This window comes from Microtus oregoni, unplaced genomic scaffold (genome assembly GCF_018167655.1).
Source record: "Microtus oregoni isolate MIOR12 unplaced genomic scaffold, Mior012 000023F_ref0000262, whole genome shotgun sequence".
NCBI lineage: Eukaryota > Metazoa > Chordata > Mammalia > Rodentia > Cricetidae > Microtus > Microtus oregoni.
This window is the reverse complement of record NW_024543082.1, coordinates 30,404,624-30,425,185: the sequence shown is the minus strand read 5'-3', so window position 1 is coordinate 30,425,185 and position 20,562 is coordinate 30,404,624. Positions and strand designations below refer to the sequence as shown.

The following is a 20,562-nucleotide window of genomic DNA, read 5'->3' as shown; positions in this document are numbered from 1 at the left end:
TCACAACCAGGCTGGGTAACCATGTGGGCAACCTCCCATCTGCCAGGCACAGGGTACCATGGATGTAGGTCAGATGCTGTGAGGTCAGAAGGAGGATGTGGGGAAGGATAAAGATTAGTTTCCCCCTGACACCAACCGTGCGGCTAACGCCACCTCTTCCAGTTACCGTCCAACTTACGTTTCACGTACAGGCGGCCTATCACCTTGGCAGTGCCGTATCTGTTGGATACTTCACACACGTAGCTGCCTGAGTCCGAGGGGCGGCTGTTCTCGATGAGCAGTCCCGTCACTGTCTTCTGGAACCTCCCAGAAAGTTCCAGGGGCATGTTGTCCTTCAGCCAGCGGTAGTCTGGCTCGGGGTGCCCAAGCGCTTTGCAGGGCAGCTCCACACGCTGCCCCGCCATGGCTTTGCGGTGGTCAAACCCATCCAGGATGGATGGGGCTGAGTTCGCTGGGTCTGCAGAAGAAAAACGTAACTGTCAAAGGCCAAGGGCAGGGAGTATGAGTGGCTCCTGAGGACCACATATGGGCGTTCACACAGCGTTCCTGCACCTCCTGCCTACCGTGGCCACAGATCTCTAAAACAGACAGACAGATCTGTTCTGTTCATAACTCAGGAAAGTCTGAACCCTGGCCAGAGCTCTGGCTGCTGATTCTTGCTTTGTAGAACTACCTGGAGTTAGCGTGTTCTGGCAGGAGTTGCCAGCTCAGCCAAGAAGGAGATTATCTTATGGTAATGGAACAATCACTCAGCTCCTCTCAATAATAGCAAAGAGAGCTGACAAATAGGAAAATTCGTTTCATAGGCTAAAGGGGTTTATTATAACATTTCTTTATTCATTTTAGATGCTTTAGACTTATTTACTTTGGGTTAGCAGTATCAACTGTACATACTATAGGGGTTTGATAACATATTTCAATACATGCATGCAGTTGGTACTGACCAAATCCAAGGCCCTTTCCATCTTCTAGATAGCACTAGTCTATGTTCAGCTTGATTTTGTGTCTAAGGGCCACATATGGATGGGAACCTGAGGAACTTGCCTTTCTCTGCCTGCCCTGTTTTACTTAGTGTCACAGCCCCACTTTTGTCCATGGGGCTAAAAATAATGGGATTTAATCTCTCTCCATAGCTTAAGAACAAACAATGTGCTATGTGGTCAAACTTCCAGTAGAAAGCACCTAGGCAGACTACACATGGATGTGGGACGATGACGCTCAAGTTGCAATGAGTCTCCAGGGTCTCAGGGATGCCAGGAAGGTGGGAGTTCTTTCTAGTGAAGCTGCAGGTGCTGGATTGAACTGGCCCTGGGAGGAGGTCGTGCTTAATGCAGGAGGCTATGACACCAGAGTTGTGCAAGACTGAGCTCTCACCGTGATACCGTCTGTGCCCTGGATACAGGCCATGGAACCACAGGGTTTGGTGTTTGCCATACTGGAATTTGGATGTTTTTGGTCCAGTCTTTCATTGCTAGTCCCTGTCTTTCCCTTTTGAGGTAAAATACTTAGAGGCTCACAGTTAAGAGAGCTTTCCAAGCTTTTCTTTAAAACGTTGGTATAAATCTCTAAGCTCTCATGACTCCTTTACCTGAAAAAAGTAGGGCCGACACCGTGTCATGCTGCCCACCTAAGGAGCAGCCATGGACACTGTCCACAGCATCCTCTGAGTGCCGAGGTGACTGACCTGAAAAGAACACTTCCCTAGCTTTGTCCCAGCAGGGCTTTTGTGTCTAGTACAGCTGGAAGCAGACTGGGATTGGCTTTATCTCTCAAAGAGAAGCAAAACATACAAATATAGTAAGAAAAGGGCATGGAGCATGCTTCCAAAACCGAAAATCATTTCGGTCTAAAGAATGTATAATCTTCCCAACTGCAAAATGAGTTGAAATATTTGTGTTTGTATTGCTATATGGACGCTGGCTTAAAAGACATGATCTATAAAACAAATTGAGGCAAAAGCTGAAGGTTCCCACTGAGTCACAAATTCTTCCGTTTTGGATAAGACATCAAGAACTGACTGAGCGGCAGTACAAAGACATATGCTTCCCCGAGACGGCGCTCTCACCTGATAGGAACAGTCTCGCGCTGTTACTTTGTCTCGTCTCCCCTGTGTACCCCGAGACCGCGCTCTCACCTGATAGGAACAGTCTCGCGCTGTTACTTTGTCTCGTCTCCCCTGTGTACCCCGAGACCGCGCTCTCACCTGATAGGAACCGTCTCGCGCTGTTACTTTGTCTCGTCTCCCCTGTGTACCCCGAGACCGCGCTCTCACCTGATACGAACAGTCTCGCGCTGTTACTTTGTCTCGTCTCCCCTGTGTATCTGTGCCGCGTGATACAGCGGTAGTTGTACAGCCCGTCTTCGTTCTGTACATCTTTAATATACAAGGCTCCCGTGGATGTGATGAGAAATCTAGATCCTGAAACAGAAAGAAGAAATGACTTTGTGAAAACAGGGTAGGGTAGGAACAGACCCATAACAACTCAGCATTAAACCTGTAGGTGAGTGTGTCTCTCCGCCCTCAACAGAAAAGCTTCATTACACAGTAGACATGGGTAACATAGCGGTACACAGCTGGTCTAGCTGCAGAGAACGAGATTTCAGAATGTTCATCCCTAAATGAAACACATATTCCTTACCCCACCCCGGCTGCTCAGGGATCTTGCAGAAGAGGGGGCAGAGAGACATCATCTAAGAGCCAAAGGCAGTGGATGACTACAAGCATGGCCACCAGGTCAAAGTTCAACTCTGTGTATTTAGTGTTTGAGGGTGTCTGGTTCTTTTTCAGCTAGTTGAAATAACAAATCTAAAAACTGACAGTTCCTGTTTTCATCTCAGGAAGGAGGATTTGTGCTCGGCTCCCCTGCTCCATATCCTGGATGTGGTCTCTTTCCCATTTGTGTGATCAGATTGCAGACTGACTCTGACATCAAATACCAGGACTTTCAGAAAGGTGAGATTTCTTTCCTTTTGAAAATACAGATTCCATAGCCAGGTGGTGGTGGTGCACATGTTTAATCCCAGCATTCCAGTGATAGAGGCAGGCGGATCATTGTGAGTTTGAGGCCAGTCTGGAGCTAGTTCCAGGACAGGCTCCAAAGCTACACAGAGAACCCCTGTCTTGAAAAACAAAAACAAACAAAGAATGTACAGACTCCTAAATTCATAGAATAAAAATATAAAGTTCTGAAAGGTTCTAAACACATCACACTGTTCATTAAATACAGCAAAATAAATAAAGAGAATAAAACTAAAGATACTTGCTTTCCTGACATTAGTTAAACAAGTAAAGTATAGACATTGCCCTTGTCATAAAGTCCCTGTCATCTGCTGGAGGGTGGCCCAGGCCACTTTTGTCACTGCTAGGGTTGTCTGTGGAAGATTTCTACATGGGATCTGATTCCACCTGAACGGTAACGTGATTTGTCTCTAGAAAAAGACTAGAATGCAAAAATATCTTCTTTTATTTCTGTCTGTCTGAGTTCAGCTGAAAGCTTCTGTGGTTTACTGTTGTAGGATTATCAGGTCTTGTCTGTGTGCGTGTGTGTTCATATCTGTGCAGGTGCACGTTCATCTTCGTATCTGTGTCCACTCGGATGTGTGTGCACATTCATGTGTGTGGCGTGTGTACATACATCTCCATGTCTGTTCATGTTCATGTCTGTGCAGGTATACATGCATCTTCATATCTGTGTACATTCACATGTGTGACAAGTGTACATGTATCTCCACGTCGGTTCATGTTCATGTCTGTGCAGGTGTACACACATCTTCATATTTGTGCAATTCATGTGTGTGGCAAGTGTACTAAAATCTTCCTGTCTGTGCATGTTCATGTCTGTGCAGGTGTACACACATCTTCATGTCTGTGCAATTCATGTATGTGGTAGGTGTACAAGCATCTTCCTGTCTGTGCATGTTCATGTCTGTGCAGGTGTACACACATCTTCATGTCTGTGCAATTCATGTGTGTGGCAGGTGTACAAGCATCTTCCTGTCTGTGCATGTTCATGTGTGTACCTGCATAAGTGAGTTCACATGTATCTGGAGGCTGGATAGTATTGTCTTTCTTAAGAGATGTGATGACTAATCTTGAATATCAAATCAAATTGATCTGGAATCAATCAAAAGCAAGGCACTTGGGATTTTCCTTATCAGATTATTTGAAACGGGAAGATACACAGTATCTTGTACCCAGATGAAAGGACACAGAACAAAAAAAGTTCCCGTTGTTCTCACTCTTTTTAGCAAGCTCATCTATCCTATTGTTGCTGTATCTGTTTGCTAATATTAGAAGCAGCTTCTTTGGGCTCAGGCCACTGTGAGTGATGCCATCCCTTGACAGGAGAGCCTAGGCTGTTTAAGAAAGGTAGAGGGTGAGCATGGGAGCAAGCTAGTAGGCAGCATTCCTTTGATTTTCTGTCCCAGGCTCCTGCCTTGAGTTCCCTCCTTGACTTCCGTCCATAGACTGTAAGCTATAAGCTAGAATAAATGCTTTCTTCACTGAGTTGCTTTTGGTCATGGTATTTACTGCCACAGAAAACAAGCTAAAACAAGGGCTGTTTATTAAATATACACATTTTTGTGATATTGTCTCTCTCATTAACTTGGAGCTTACCAATTTAGCTAGACTGTCTGGCCAGTAAGAATCTACCTGTCTCTATCTCTACATTGTTGGGATTATAAGCATATGTCCCTACTCCTGGTTTCTTTGATCTGGGTTATTCTCACAAGGTATTTTACAGACTGAATGATCTTCAGTTCCAGTTTCACTGATTTGAGGTCTCGTTTTTTTTTTTTCTGCTGCAGGCACTATTCTCTCATAATTCCTGTCTTATAAAGACCTCAAATTATTCATAAGTGAGTTGCACTGATAAAATGGAAATAGCATAAATTCTTAGATAAAAGCAATTCAAAATCACAGACATGAAAAAGATAAATAAAGACAAATCCTGCTTTAGCATAACTTAAAATTACTGAAAGGAATTTAAATAATTAAGTAATATTTAAATTAATTTGGAGATTATCCTATCAAGTCATTCATTTTAAAATAGGAAAATATGATTACTGATAGAAACCTTAAAAAATTTCCTTCAAGTTCTGTACTGTCTAGATAATTTTGTTTTATCTTTTCCTCAAAAGAAAGCAATGAGAAATCTTTTACCTCGGGGTGTAGGTCTGTATTCATGTTGCTTTCATTGGTTATTAAAGAAACTGCCTTGGCCTAGTTGATAGGGTGGAACTTAGATAGGCGGTGTAGACAGAACTGAATGCTGGGAAGAAGGGCAGAGTGGCAGACGCCATGAAGCTCCTGCCTGAGACTGACGCTGGTTAGAATCTTTCCCAGTAAGCCACGACCGCACGGTGTTACACAGATTGGTAGAAATGGGCTGAATTAAGATGTTAGAGTTGGCCAATGGGAAATTAGAGCTAATTGGCCAGGCAGCAATTTAATTAATACAATTTCTGTGTGATTATTTCAGGTGTAAGCTAGTGGGCCAGCCCAGACAAACAAAGGGCCCTACTCCCTACTACAACCTTGTAGTATGTGTCTCATACTACGAGCATGTCTTATTAATATACACAGCGTGGAACAGAAACATGTTTTCTTTTTCAACATATTTTACATGGTTATATAATACTTCAGTAAACCCTTCTTTTGAAGTACAGTGACAGACAAGAAGGACTGAAAGGAAACATGTGCGGAGTCTGTCCTTTTCTGAGCATGGAGCGTTTCCCTGACAACTGGCAGGGCATCATCTGGGAAGGCCTAAGTGGATGGCCATCTGTGATGGCTCTTTACCAGGGCAGGAGGGAACCCATGGAGGCAGTGCAAACGCTGTTCTGGTCCTGGGTATACTTGCTCTGCGCTGCTAACTTGGCACATGAAGAAGAATCATAAGACATTATTTCAGAAGAACTGGAATCTTCTACTTTTGTGAAAACTTTCTGAGAAGTTCAGAGAATGGAGAAAGAGCTGACCTAGCCCATCTCCGATGGCCTCTCTTTTGTCATTGGCCACTGAATTCCATCTTGAAACTGATCGATGTTTTAAAACTGAAAACAAGGTAGAAGAATATAGGGTTTTCATCATCAGAGAGCATGAAAGTCCATGGCTCCTGGGTCATCTCATCTCTAAGGTGTGCGGAACCTGCTGGGGACAATAGAAATTGAGCAAAGCCCTATGATGCACTTCCTCAATGGTGTTAAGGACCCCTCCATTGTCCCCTTGCTTTCTGCTGCATCCTACCAGCTGCTTTACACCACAGGCTCTTGAGTCATGTGTAAAAGATGGCTTTTATCATACTTTTACATAGGTTATAACTTCTTTGAGATAAACAAAAATGCAAGCAGGGATTATTAGAGTCAATAAACTATGACCCCCCCCCCACATACACACATCTTGACTCTTGAGAAATGCCTGATAACACATTGCCCAAAAGCAAATTTTACAGTTAACATTATTTTTTGGTATATGATACAGGGAGAGGCTATAGAGTTTTAAATGGAAATAATTCTTAGCTACAGTTTGAAATTTTTGGCATGTCAGGCACTCAGCAAACCAGAGTCACCAGGATAATGGTGGTAAGTGGTTTATGACTTTGAGGTTGTCACTGTGAACATGGTTGATGGCTGGGCTGTACTATTCTGGCATCACAGGATGTCTGAGAAACATCCTTGGCTTCTCAACACATACTAAGTGGTCCCTGCGTTCTTAAGTGCGTAATCCCCTGGGCCATTGCTTTTCTGCTTCTTGCTTCTCTGACTGCTGCCTGTTACTGTTGCCTGGGTTACCGCTATCCCTGTCCTCACACTTGTGTGATGTATTTTAGTGGCCAGAGTGAAGGAACAGGTGCATAGTTGAGACTCTAAATAGGCTGCAGGCCGTTCTTGGGCCAACCTGCAGCCACTTAATGTGAGCATTATTCTAGGGCCACTAAAATAAGTATGAGGCCAAGCCCTAGTCCAGTCGGCCTTCCTGGAGGCACCAAATGGGTAAGTGGGGCATTCCTATATAGAGATACATACAACAGAAAATGGACATTTGCATAGTGGTGACACTGCAGGACCCCTTAGGTTGAGGGTTCTACAGCCATGTGTCTCACTATTGTGGTGTAGAGGGGTGGAAAGACCACAGGACAATCCTTTCTGAAGCTAAGCCATGGTCCAGTTGCACAAAAGGCACAGATTAAAACAGCAGATGCTCAATGGCTCTGTTTTGATGTAGTACAGGTGGTAGAAAACCTCAGGTTTAACAGTGGAGCTGCAAAGCTGTTGTGTGTTGAGCTGATTATCAATGCTCCTGGTGCTGTGTATGTGTGAGCAGGTAACAGGGCCCAGGAACATGCTCATCCCTCAGGCTAGCAACCCTCTGAGCTCCAGGAATGCAAACTGGCATAAGATAAAGCCATATCATCAAGGGGTTTCTATCCTAAACAGCTTTAAGTCTTAGGATTTAAAAAATAAAGAAAGGGAGGAAAGAAGTTGGAATTTATCCCCAAACTTGTATATATTCTTTGCATCAGTCTAAATGTTAACTGTATTCAGTAAGATACCTACTATTAATTGCTTTGCTCACTCTACCTGGCTAATTTGATCAGTCTCTTATAAACGATCAAACTGAAGGATCTTTTCAATGGTATGAGTTAAACTACGCTTCCTTATTTTGAGAGATTTCTCAGGATCACAGAAAAAATCCAGAGTCCAGAATCCAATGGAAATGAACACTAAACTGCCTTGTCGCCTTCCTACTGTGTGATGCCATTCAAGACATCCAGCTTTCTAAACTTTGGTCTGATCTTCTAAGACTGATAGAAGATCAGTTCTACTATTGAGGGTTAGACAATGGCACAGATGTCGGTAGACACCTCGGTTTCCAGGTGAGAGCAGGTATCAATAAAGTATCCTGAGGGAACTATGGGAGAGTAAGCTTCAAACAGCTCATCACGAGAAGCCCGTGCAATATGGAAGATATGTAAATGAGTGAGTTAATCATTTCACATTTATAAACATATGCATACAGAAGATTATACCCCATAAATCTGTGCAATTATGATTTGCTACCTGAAATACTATTGATAAGAATAAACAAACATAAATATGATGCTGAATAGCATGGCCATTCTGATCCAGTAGGCATTGACCAACATGTGTATCCATGTCCCCATGAGCATTGGAACATGGATACAACATGTTACGGCTCACTTTTTAAAAATTTTTTTATTTAATGTATTTCTCTTGCCTTCATTCTTAGTAGCTCTTTGAGAGCTTTGAGTTTCATACACTATGACAGGCCTTGCAAAACATGCTCACTGATGTAATACTGACACAAAACAACTTAGGAGTAACCAACCACTTTCTGATTGGGTTGAAGCCCAATTCCACAAGATAAAACCCAAACCTGATATCTTACCAGGGTTAAGGACATATGGCTAGATAGATCATAGACTCTAGAAAGGACCTTCCACTATTGCACTGCTAAATGGATATAATATTAAACTGACTCCTAATGACTCATTCCTACTTCCTTTAGAATAATAAACCTCTTATCCATCATCTGAGAAGATTCTATTTTCAGTAGATGGTGACTAACACAGAGATCACAACTTGCCAAGGCACAGAGAATGAGAGAATAAAGAGATTGCAGACTCTCATCCCTAAAGGGAATATGTGTACTGCCACACCACCCTCAAAGATTCAGAGATCATTGTATTAAAGGGAGCTGACAGAGTGCAAGAGCCAGAGGTGGTGGATAACTATAAGAAGGTATCTCACTTAGCAGGGCAGCTGAATATAGGAGCTCACAGGAGTCCATTTTTACGTTATAATCACAAGAGGCAACCTCACTCATGAGAAAAAGTCTAACCATGGATGACATGGAAGAGATTTATAAGACAGTTCTGCCATTTGACCATGGGTATAGCTAAGCAAAGCACTGGCCTAGTACCCATGATGTACTGGTTTGTGTACCCAGCACCATAAATATGCATGTATATGTATATGTATGTGGTGTATATATATATGTGTGTGTGTGTATGTATACACATTGTTTATGTATATACGTGTGTATGTATTTCTGTCACTTGATATCAACATGGGAAAATATGTGCGAAACCTGTGAGCCAATGTCACATGACCTGGCTATATTAACTGGGGTATGGAATGAAAGAATATGTCCAAGAACATGCTTACACATCCCAGTGACAAGCTGTGGGGCAGGAGAGTCACACAGACATCTGTTAGACACTGAATGCATACCTGTCCAAATTGTAGAGAAGTTCTAATCCTACTGTGTGATGGTATTCAGAGTTAATTTGGGAAAGTAATTGTGAGTGGGGACCTGCGATGGGGTTTGTATGCTCGTATGAAGAGGAAGTAAACAAGCTCATCCTCCCTGAGGTGAGAAGACACAGTAAGGAAGCAGCTACCTACAAGCTAGAAAGGGGTGGTCAATAAGCAATGATTCATCAGACACCCTCCAAAACTATGAAATAAGTATTATATAGCTGTAATTTAAGCCGTTTATCCAGCGGGATTTTATGACAACAGCTGTCTTCAGAAATCTTTGCAATTGTACAGCGGGATCGTGGTGGGAACTCAGGAAATTTCTTCGGTGTTGTCAGGTTGCTTGAATTGGCAGACATGGTATTTAGTATCTGAACATGAGGTACACATCAAAGCGTCCTAAAAATTAGTTATTCTGCATCCCTTATAGTGAAGCCAATAGCAAGGCTCTCTCTTCCCACCTGCAGACTAGTTATTGATCCATCCGCATGCCTGCTCTACACTGCACAATACATGCCTAGGGATACTCAGTGCCAGGTCTGCATCTGCAGCCCATTTTCCATTCAATGTTCGGGGGGGGGGGTTGCAATTATAAAGACGTACGTTGACATCTCTAGATGATGCGATGGAGCTCTACCAAACCAGGTCCTCCTTAGGGGTCAAGATAAAGTCCCACCATAGCAGGTCATCCCTAGGGGTCAGGATGGAGTCCCACCACAACAGGCCATCCCTAAATGTCAGGAGGGAATCCCACCACACTATGACACCCCTAGGTGTCAGGATAGAGTCCCACCACACCAGGTCACCCCTAGGTGTGAGGATGGAGTCCCACCACAGTACGTCATCCCTAGGTGTGAGGATGGAGTCCCATCACACCAGGTCATCCCTAAGTCTCAGGATTGAGTTCCACCATACCAGGTCATCCCTAGGTGTGAGGATGGAGTCCCGCCACCCCAGGTCATCCCTAGGTATCAGGATGGAGTCCCACCACCCCAGGTCACCCCTAGGTGTCAGGATGGAGTCCCATCACACCAGGTCATCCTTAGGTGTCAGGATGGCGTCCCACCACACTACGTAATCCCTAGGTGTCAGGATGGAGTCCCATCACACCAGGTCACCCCTAGGTGTCAGGATGGAGTCCCATCACACCAGGTCATCCTTAGGTGTCAGGATGGCGTCCCACCACACTACGTAATCCCTAGGTGTTAGGATGGAGTCCCATCACACCAGGTTATCCGTAGGGGTCAGGATGGAGTCCCACCACCCCAGGCCATCCCTAGGTATCAGGATGAAGTCCCACCACCCCAGGTCATCCCTAGGTGTCAGGATGGAGTCCCATCACACCAGGCCATTCCCTAGGGGTCAGGATGGAGTCCCACCACCCCAGGTCACAAGTGCTGTCTATTAAGGATTGTACTGTGACCACATCCCCACGGACGTTCCTCTGTTCTCCCGTCTCCTATCAGCACTAAACACCCTCCCCTCCTCTCACTTGCTGTCCTCAGCATCTCTGAGCCCCACTCTCTCCCTAGATGCCTCCTTTTGTGCACTCCTAGTCTCAGCTCCTCCATTAAGTTGTTAGCAGTGCTGTCTACATTCTCTATGCCTATGGCCTCACCTCACCCATACTGAGCTTTATCATATTGTGATGGGAATTCATGCTGTTCATGCATAACACTCTGGTCCAGTGTCCCTCTCCTCCACTGAGAATAGCAAGACATCATTGAGCAATGTCCAACTTCTCATCTTCATTACCCAGAACAGCATGTGCTTATACCATCCAAGAGTATTCGTTAGACACCCATGTGAAGCAATCTGTCATCATTGCTGTGTTTAAAATTCCATCCTAGGTTAGGGAACAGCTTACTAGTGAAGAGCTTGCCAGACTACAGTTGGGATCTCCAGAATCCACATCAAGCAGGTGTGGTGGCAGCCTTAATTCTAGCACTCAGAGGGCAGAGACAGGGCATCCCAGGGCAGGCAGGCTGGTTGGCTAGCTTGAGTAGACATAATCTCCAAATACCAGGCTCAGCAAGAGGCCCTGTCTCAGAAAATAAAGTGGAGGAGTGACCAAGAAAGACACTGTCAAACTTCAGTCTCTACACATGTGCACACACATACTATTCTCCAGCTTACATGTGTGCCCACTACACACAAACAGGCACACATATATAACACATACACATGTGAAAACATTTTCTGTTCAGTTTTGGGTAAATAGAAAGCTGAGATATACCATTTTATAATCTGACATAATTATTTTCTCATATACATTCTACAAAAATGATCTCCTGGAACGACCTCGCTTTATTACCTGAGAGCAAGCCCATTTTAGGATTTGGATGTTAATTATTCTTTCATTAGCTCTCTGGCTTTTTGCTGTGCAGCTGGGTTAGGTCTTCAATAGACCCTGGTACAATTGCAAAAAGATTTTTAAAGCAGGCTTGATTTTTTCACTCCAAACCATTTCTTCAGTTTGATTTCTTTATTCGTTGCTGCTTCCGTCTGAACTAAGCCAATAATAATTAAAAGAGCAGATGGCTCTGCTAATCAGATGTTGCTTGGTAATGCCACATAAAGAACCTGTCTAGGCTTTTCCTGCCACCTCGCCCTGACAGCTGCATCCCTGCACGACAGAACTGGGTTCCTCAAGACAGTTTGCACAGCAACGTCAGGAAGTCAGAGGACTGGAGTTAGAATCTAAGTTCTAAGTCTATACGGTTAGGAGAGGATGCTGGAAACGGATAGACAGCTTTTTAGAAACGAGAATGCTCAAATAGCATCAACTGAATTAGAAGAGGAAACAGAATGACTTCCAAGCTCTCAATTTCTCTTAGTTCGGATGTAGGTCAGAGAGGAAATAGACTCTCGGCAGGGCTCTTCTGTGCCCTCTGCTCTCTGTGTGAGAGACACCAGCAGGAGCTGCAGATGGGACCCCAGAGAACAGCCTGAGGAAGATGGCTCCTTAGGAATTGCACTGGCAGCTGAAGGAGGGGTGGTTAACACGGCTGGTGTGGAGGCATGGCTGAAACATTTTCCATCTAACATTATACGCTGACGTTCTCCAAACAAGGTCATTGTAGATGGGCTACTTCAGGATAATGTCACCCTGTGGCGAGAGGGCCCAGATGCCCTATGACTGGGATCCTCACAGGAAGTGAAAATTCAGCCACAGAGACATCTGAGTACAATGGAATCCTTATCAAGACAGAAGATGCTATGTTCTCAGTGAGGGCCAGAAAGGACCTCAGGGTGGGAGCCCTGTTGCAGAAGGCAGGTCCCCTAGAGAACACAGATGACTGAAGCAGGCTGCATGGGAGCTGATCTACATGTAAAGGAGCAGCCTGTCTCAGAGACTGATGCTCAGAACACCCCTGTGTGGGGGATAAGAGGAGAGGGTCAAGGGACAACCCAGCAAAGGAGAGGGCAGGAGACAGAGTGTCCAGGGAATGATCAGAAGCCCCAGAGGAGAGACTTCGGAAGACCACAGCGGCTACTATAGTCTCAACCCTGTGATTTCTACTGCATGGCCTGGGATGCACGCGTGGCTTAGGGATGGCTTGCCTCATCTGCACCAGGGCCACACCAGAGTGATGTTATCTTCTTGGAAGCATTGTTAATGAAGCGAGGACTTGGAAGGAAGCCAGGCTCTGTCACAACCTAACTATGAAAGATCAGACTTCTAGACTAATAACATTAAATATCCAGCTGCAAATGCTATCAATGTTCAAAGGACACTTAAAGAATACTCTAAAATATTCCCCAGAACAAAATTAAAGGCTGGGTTAAATGACAAGATGCTACATATTCTAAGAACAGATGATTTGATATATTTCATAATATATGAAAATATCAATTTTCTGAAAATGAAAGAAACAGTTAGAAGTCAACCGCATTGATGCCAATTAAGACATGCTATTTCCTCCAAAGATATTTAAAAACCAGTAAGACCCTTGAGTGATGGAGGAAGGTCATTGGTTAATTAATAAAGAAATTGCTTGGCCCTGATAGGTTAGAACATAGGTGGGTGGAGTAAACAGAACAGAATGCTGGGAGGAAGAGGAGGTGAGGTAAGATGCCTCAGACAGACGCCATGCAGCTCATCACCAGGGCAGACACGATGAAGCTCCAACCCAGGATGGACGTAGGCTAGAATCTTCCTGGTAAGTGCACCTCATGGTGCTACACACATTAATAGAAATGGGCCAAGCAGTGTTTAAAAGAATACAGTTTCCGTGTAATTATTTTGGGGCATAAGCTAGTCAGGTGGCCAGGAGCTGGGTGGCAGGAAAGCAGCCCACAGCTCCCACAACACTTGAGGATATGTAATCTTAGTGGGGGTGAAGGGAAATGAACATGTTTTATAGAGTATAAATTGGTGAAGCATTTCTGGAGACCACCTTGTGTGATTTTTTTAGTGGCAAGTATTGTGTAGACTTCAACCCAGTGGGTCTTCTCCAAAGACTCTCTCCTAAATAAACCCTCAGACACAGCCACATACTAATTGATGTCCCTCAAAACACACTCAACTATAGTGTCCTCTGATGCTTTAGAAACAGTAGAATTTTTAACTGAGGGTAATTGTATTAAAAAATAAATATGCTCAAACTCATAGTGATTAAAAGGACAGGAAGATATCATAGCTCTGCAAAGATCCCCAAGGCAATCTAGAGCAATACCAAACTGATACATAAATCAATGTACTATATATGCACAAGTATAAGCATAAATTTGCATATGCAAATGAACAGAGGTAATGAAGTAGCAAATATTCATGGACATAAGCTGGGAGAGGACCAGAGTACATTCTCTTTCTTATGCCCACACCCATGTTCTCTTACAAACTCTAGTAGCCTGCTCTAAGAGGTGTCTGTGGGTGTGGTACATGGCACATGCAGACCGAAGCCTTGGTAGTATGGTAACACAGGAAGATAGGACAAGCAAGGTTTGTCAAGGGCGGCCTGATTTCTCTTGCTTTCCAAGCTAGTCTACTGGTGGGCATAGACGCAGCAGAGATAGATGCCTCCAACATTTCTTTGACCTTTGTTATCCCTGCACCTAACTGACCATGTTCCCTGCTTCTCACCATCCACGGCTGCTTCACTCACTCGTGGCACTGCACTTAACTGCATTCAGCATCATGGGTTCTTCAGCTAGAATGTCAACTGTGACAGAAACCTTGGGGGACAAAGGTTTCTTGCTCCCCCTTGTTTCTGCCCTTTCCCTTCTGCTCTGCATTACATGACCGGATATTCAAGATATACAGATTTTGAGGTCTCCCTCCCCCAAATAGGAAAAGCAAACAAGGCATTCTAGTTCAGGCAGTGATCTAACCCTGTCACTGTTCTTTGTTTTAATCTGTGATGTCGAGGAAACCAATGCGTAGTACAGACTGAACTGCCTGGAAGAAATCACTGGAAATAGGGGCATGTAGACGCCCAGCCTAGCTTCTAATCCAGAATCCTCTGGCATTCACATGTTAAAACACTCTGAAGGCAATCTCACAAAGACATTTTCCTCCTGTAACTAAGATTTGCTCAGTGTACTTCTCCCACAGTTAAATGAGGCTCAATTACACACTGCTAATTTAAGCCCGCACACTGCATTCAACTGTGCACCTAATTACCCTGTTTAGTTTGTTAATGATCAGAGCTTTGCCTGTGCAGATCTTGGAGTAAACCATTAATCTTTACTCTAGTTAGATTTCTCATGATTTTCCAGAATATATCCTTCAGAAAAAAAAATAAAATTAGATTTTAAGGAGATTATTTAACGTTTAACAACGACAACAACAATCAAAGACGCTCAAACAACTCCCTCATTCACATGATGGGACACTTGCCACCCGTTGTGGGGCCACTCGTGTCTAGGGAAAAAAATCTTTCAGTTGGAGACAAGAAAAGCAATTAGGGAGAAAAGTGAACAGTGGTGGGGGAATAGGTGGATAAAAGAGCTAAGAAATGAGCGTGAACAGAGTGAGTGCTTCCTTAGCAGGAACAGGGGACCAGAAGGAGAGAGACACAGAAATACAGACCTAACAAGCAGAGGAGAGGGGGCGAGAGAGACTGGAAGGGAATTTGGCAGCGTAGAGAATCAAAGGGCGCAGGGGAGGACAGATATGGTCAAAGCAAGATGTAGACAAGAGGGGGAACCCACCTATTTGTATAATCATGCAGGCACCATAATTTTTAAAATAAATACTTCTAAAATGTTAAATCTAAATAGTTATAACAACTATTGGAAGGAGCTGAAAGGGAGCGCAGGTCCTCAGGGAGGGCTTCTCCAGCCCTCAGCAGAAAGAGCCACCATCCATATGCAGCTGTGTTGGCCTCTTTCTGCAGCTGTGATAAAATACCCAGACAAAAGCAGCTTAGGGGAGAAAGGGGTTATTCTGCTTACAGCTCCAGTGTGGATGCAGTCCCTCATAGCTGTGGGAGCCTTTCAACTGGCAGTCAGCAGAGAGACAGCAGGAAGGGCCAAACTGCACACCTCCAAAGCCCACCCCAGAGATGCACTTCCTCCAGCAAGCTCCACTTCCTAAAGCTTCTACAGTCTTCCCAAACAGAACCACCACGGGAGTGGAGACAGGGTTCAAATACATAGGTCTATGGGGTGGAGGGCAGCTCATACCCAAACCACTACAGAGTCTATGATGTGCGGGGACAGCTGCTTATCCACGTGGTTCCTCAGCCTCTTCATCCCCACTGATTCATTCAGGGAAATAAAAAAGCCCCAAGGACCTGGTCTCCACCAACATTCATCCAGCTGCCTTCAGGAGGATGCCCATGTGATCTCTCTTCTCCATGTTTAACACTTAGTATCCTTCTTTCTGTAGATAAAGGAAGATGGATCCACGGCTTAGAGTCTTTGGGAGGCAACTGCACTAACCAGAAGTCAGTATATCTGCATATACACATTTATGGCTGGTTCTGTTGGGTTTACCTTTAAAGGGAGCAATGCCAACACTCTTGGTGCATACTTTGCTTTAGACACACAGAGCTCTTTGGAAGACAAAAAAGAAGTAGGAGTGGAGATGGGGCTAAGTGATTGCAGGTTATCCCAAACGCAGTCTAAGAATGGCCTGGAATTGGGAGCTTAGCATCCATATCTCTTATTATTAACACATGAAAGGAAAGATACGATGATCTGAAAGGATGGGGCAATAGAAAATACTCTGTTGTGTGCATGCTGTTCAGGACAGAGAGTGAGGTAAGCACAGGTGAAGCCTGTGGCTGAGAACACCTCTGCCTTAATAAATGGGAGGGGGAACCCAAAGGTCCAGGGTTTGGCACCAGGGCGGAGGTAGGTGACTACTACTTCCTGATGGCGAGACAAGAGGCAAAACCCAATGAAACTGGGTGGAAGACAGGTTGTGCAGAAGCAGAGCGCACAAGGGGTGGGATGCAGCCCTCCACGGATGGAGAAAGTCCAAGGGGAAGACAGCTTTGAGGATGTGGCTAAGATTTCCTGAGACAGGTTAGTTCACAGTTGATCCTTTAGGGGGAGCCCTGGTACCTTCCCCCAAGGCCTTTCTCCCATGTCTCAGCCTGGCAGGCATCTAACACAAGGCTCTCATGTTTAGTACTTTGTTTTTAGAACCAAGCCATGAGCTCGTTCCATTATAAGGGTGCCTTCCTCCATGGGAATAGTCAGACCATGATCCTTAAAAAACATATTTCATGAGTCTAAGCACAATACGTCCATTCCCAGCTAAACTGTGTCCATGAAGGGAAAAGCACACGAGTTAAAAACGGGGTATGACCTCCATGCTCTGGAGAAAGCCCACCCTGCCCTTACGTTTCATTCGCTCTAGTTTCTTTCCCATATATCTGCACTTAGACACTGTTTATATTAGTTTTTACATCTGCAGGACACACTCATCTGTGCGAGTCTTCTTTAGCAAGTCTCACGGTAAACGCTACCCTGTGTCCTTCACACACCCTCAGAGCAGAGCTGTCTATTCCTTCGATGCCGCCCGACGTGTTTTTAATGAAGGCAGAATTTCCCTACAGCAAAGATGAGTGGAAGTCCCCAGCATTCCAAGACATATCACTCCCTTCTTGAGATGGAGTACAAAAGAGTTTCCTCGAATGTATATCTCACTCACTTTAATATTTATGAAAATTACTCTTTTGTCCTGTTGGGAAAACTTCAACTTGTCACTTAAACAAGAATAAAATGAAGCTATTTTAAATGATGTGCACCGAGGCCATTTTTAAAAATTTCTTGATATTAAATTTTAATTAGAGGATAGCCAATATTTTACCCTGAGACATTGTGCAATGAGGACCACAGAAAAAGGCAGCATTATTATTAAGTGGACACCACTTTTTTTTAACTTATTTTTAAATTATATATGCATATGTATTTGCGTGTACATCCACAACAAGCTTCTATCGTTGGTGCTTTAGTATTAATACTACTCTGATACATTTATTAAATAAATCTCCCAGAGCTCGACTCTCACTCACAGGAGGCAGGAGCCTGACAACCATAGCCCAGGGGAGAACTCAAATCATTTCAACCTCATGAACCTGGTAAAGATCTCACCACATAGTGTATAATTCCGGGCTCCCCTGACTCAGACTAATTAACAGAGTTAGACCACACACCATATTCTGAAGAGAGGTGACATGCTACAGTCAAGGGACGTGTGGGAACTCCCTGGAACCTTCTCATGTAGCCGCAGACCATCATGGTTGCCCACACTGCCATTCAGGGGCCTCTCTACCGATTGCCACCGCACACCCGTCAGAGACGGGAAACCTGGAGAGCTCAGGTTTGGGAGGATGCAGGAGCGAGAAGACAGGAGTGCAGGTGAGGAGAGCAAACGAGAATCTTACATCCTAAGAGGACAGCTGTGTTCATTCCCCCTGGTCACTGGGAAGGAATCCTTTGTCCCCTGCCCACCACTGACTCTGCCCCTTTTCCTCTCAGTGTCCTTGGAAAGATGCTCATGTGTATACTCAGAAGGAAGAAACCGATGGAGCCTCAGTCTCCTTTGACGCCCGTGCTGGTGGATGAGTAAATCTCAATATCCAGCTCAAAGTTTAAGTTTTTGTCTGTTTTTCTGCACACTAGAAAATTCTACTCTCAATTAGTTTTAGACAGCGGCAACTTTAGAAGGATCTGTAACACTCAGGTAAGACACTCCTGACAGTGTGAAGATTAGCATGACTCACGGAGAGAGGCTGGATGAGCCTTGGTGAGCTGATTGCTATGACAACCCCTTGCATGTCTGCCGTTGGCGTCACCATTCTCTTTGGTGTCTGTGTAACTTTCCCCACACTGTGGTAGCAGAGATCTGCAGGGGGGATTGAAAACCGGTGTGCAGATGTACATACTCCTGGAGGACGAGAGTTGTGAGATCAGGCCATCTACAGGGGTCCATCCTTTCCCGAATCCTTTAGCTTTAGATGCCTGTTTTATGGCAATGCAATGCTCATCTCCACCTCTGCTTTCACTGGTTTCTGTTCCTTCCTTTGCCTCTGTGTCCAGCTTCTCCTTTCATAAGGACGGAATTCACACTGGACCAATGGCCCGCACCATTCCTCTTATCCATATGAGATAAATAATGTCTACAATGACCCAGCTTAAGTCAGGTCACGTTCTTTTCTCTTCTTTTCTCTTCTTGTTTTTACATCCTAATCAAAGTTTCCCCTCCATCTCCTCTTCCCACCCCCACCCCATCCACTCCTCCACTGTTTCTCTTCAGATACAGGTGGGCATCCAATGGATATCAGACAAGGGTACCACAAGAAAACCCACAGAACCAACTAGTCTGGGTTCACAGGGGCTCACAGAGACTGAACCAACAACCAGGGAGGATGCAGGGGGCTGATTTAGGCTCTCTGCATATACATTACAGTAGTGTAACTTAGTCTTCATGTGGGACTCAACAGTGAGATTAGGGATGTCTTTGACTGTGTTGCCTGCTTTTCAGACGCATTCCTCCCGATGATGTCATGTCCCATTCTAAGGTCTGGGGACTTTAGTGCATCAGTGATCATTAGAAGCATGACTCATCCCTTGTATGTGCCACAGAAAAAAGGTTTAAAATAGGAATGGAGATGAGGCAGAGGCAGGAGGAGCTCAAGTCCAGTGTGGGCAACACAGTGAGTATGAAGAGGCTAGCCTAGGCTGCATGAAACCCTAGCTAAAATAAAGCACATGAGAAACCATAACTATACTTCCCCCCCTAGAAGTGAACAGAGGGATTTCTCCAAGGAAATAAATTCATCATAGGAAAGCACCAAGGGATATAACACTGCTGTGGGATGAAATCAACTGCAGAAATCACCGGTCCTGAACTGTGTGGAGCCCCAGCCTCCCCACAGCTGCTGTCATGGCTGTGGTTTGATTAGCACAAGTATTTCCTGCTCCCTTGTCATGGTTATGGGTACCGACAGAGGAGCGGGTATTACTCCAGATAAGCTCTGAAGAAGCCCATTCTGCACTTGAAAACCTGTATTGCATCAACACCTAACAGACATCTGGAGGCAGACCACAACTCACTCCACATGCCTCCTGCTCGCATTAAGAATGTCAAGATGTGTTTGTCACCGTGACAAACATCTGAGCAAGACAACCTGAAAAGACGAAGTTGAATTTGGACCATGGTTTTCAGAACTCCAGGTCATTGTGGGAAGGGGGATGTAGTGGACAACTTACAACATGGTGGACATGAAACTGAGAGAATGCTGTGCTGTCTGAACTTCTGCTCTTATTCTTTCTCATTCCACCTGAGCCCTGGAGAGGCAGCTCAGGAGAGGGGCACAGCTTGTGAAAAGCCCCACAGAAATGGTAAGAGAACAGAAACCTAGCTCTATCCAGAACCCTACCCTGTGAGAGGGCGCCACCCACATCCAAGGCAGGTCTTTGCCTCCTCTCTAGAAACAAACTCACAGGCAATCTGGGGTGTATTTCACTGCTCTATGAGCCTCTCGGTCAATAAAGTTGATATTCAAGATTAGCAATCATATCATTCTTAATAAAAGTGGTGATCAGTGCAGTGGCTCAGACAGTAAAGACACTGACTGTGTAAGCCTGACCCGAGCTCCCTCACACACATGCGCGTGTGCACACACACACACACATCAGACTCTCTCACACACACGAATAAATAAACAAACATGACAAGAGTTCAGATCAGTGAGGAAGCAGAAGAAAATCTGAGTTGAATAAAACGAAACAACAGCTTGAGTGTATTTAACAGCTACAGCTCTCAGGGAGTCTGGTGTTTCTTTGTTTCTTTCTCTAGGGCAAACAAACCCATCA

General features: G+C 44.7%; 1 protein-coding gene across 1 annotated transcript in view; it reads right to left on the bottom strand.

Annotated features, from left to right (window-relative positions):
• The window catches only part of Dscam (DS cell adhesion molecule), a gene marked incomplete at its 5' end in the record, with an annotated part of 553,946 nt that overhangs the window by 244,383 nt on the left and 289,001 nt on the right, over nt 1-20,562 (bottom strand). The window contains 2 exons of the mRNA XM_041673080.1: nt 179-457; nt 2,273-2,419. Coding sequence (XP_041529014.1) covers nt 179-457; nt 2,273-2,419 — 426 coding nt within the window. The remainder of the gene's footprint in view (nt 1-178; nt 458-2,272; nt 2,420-20,562) is intronic.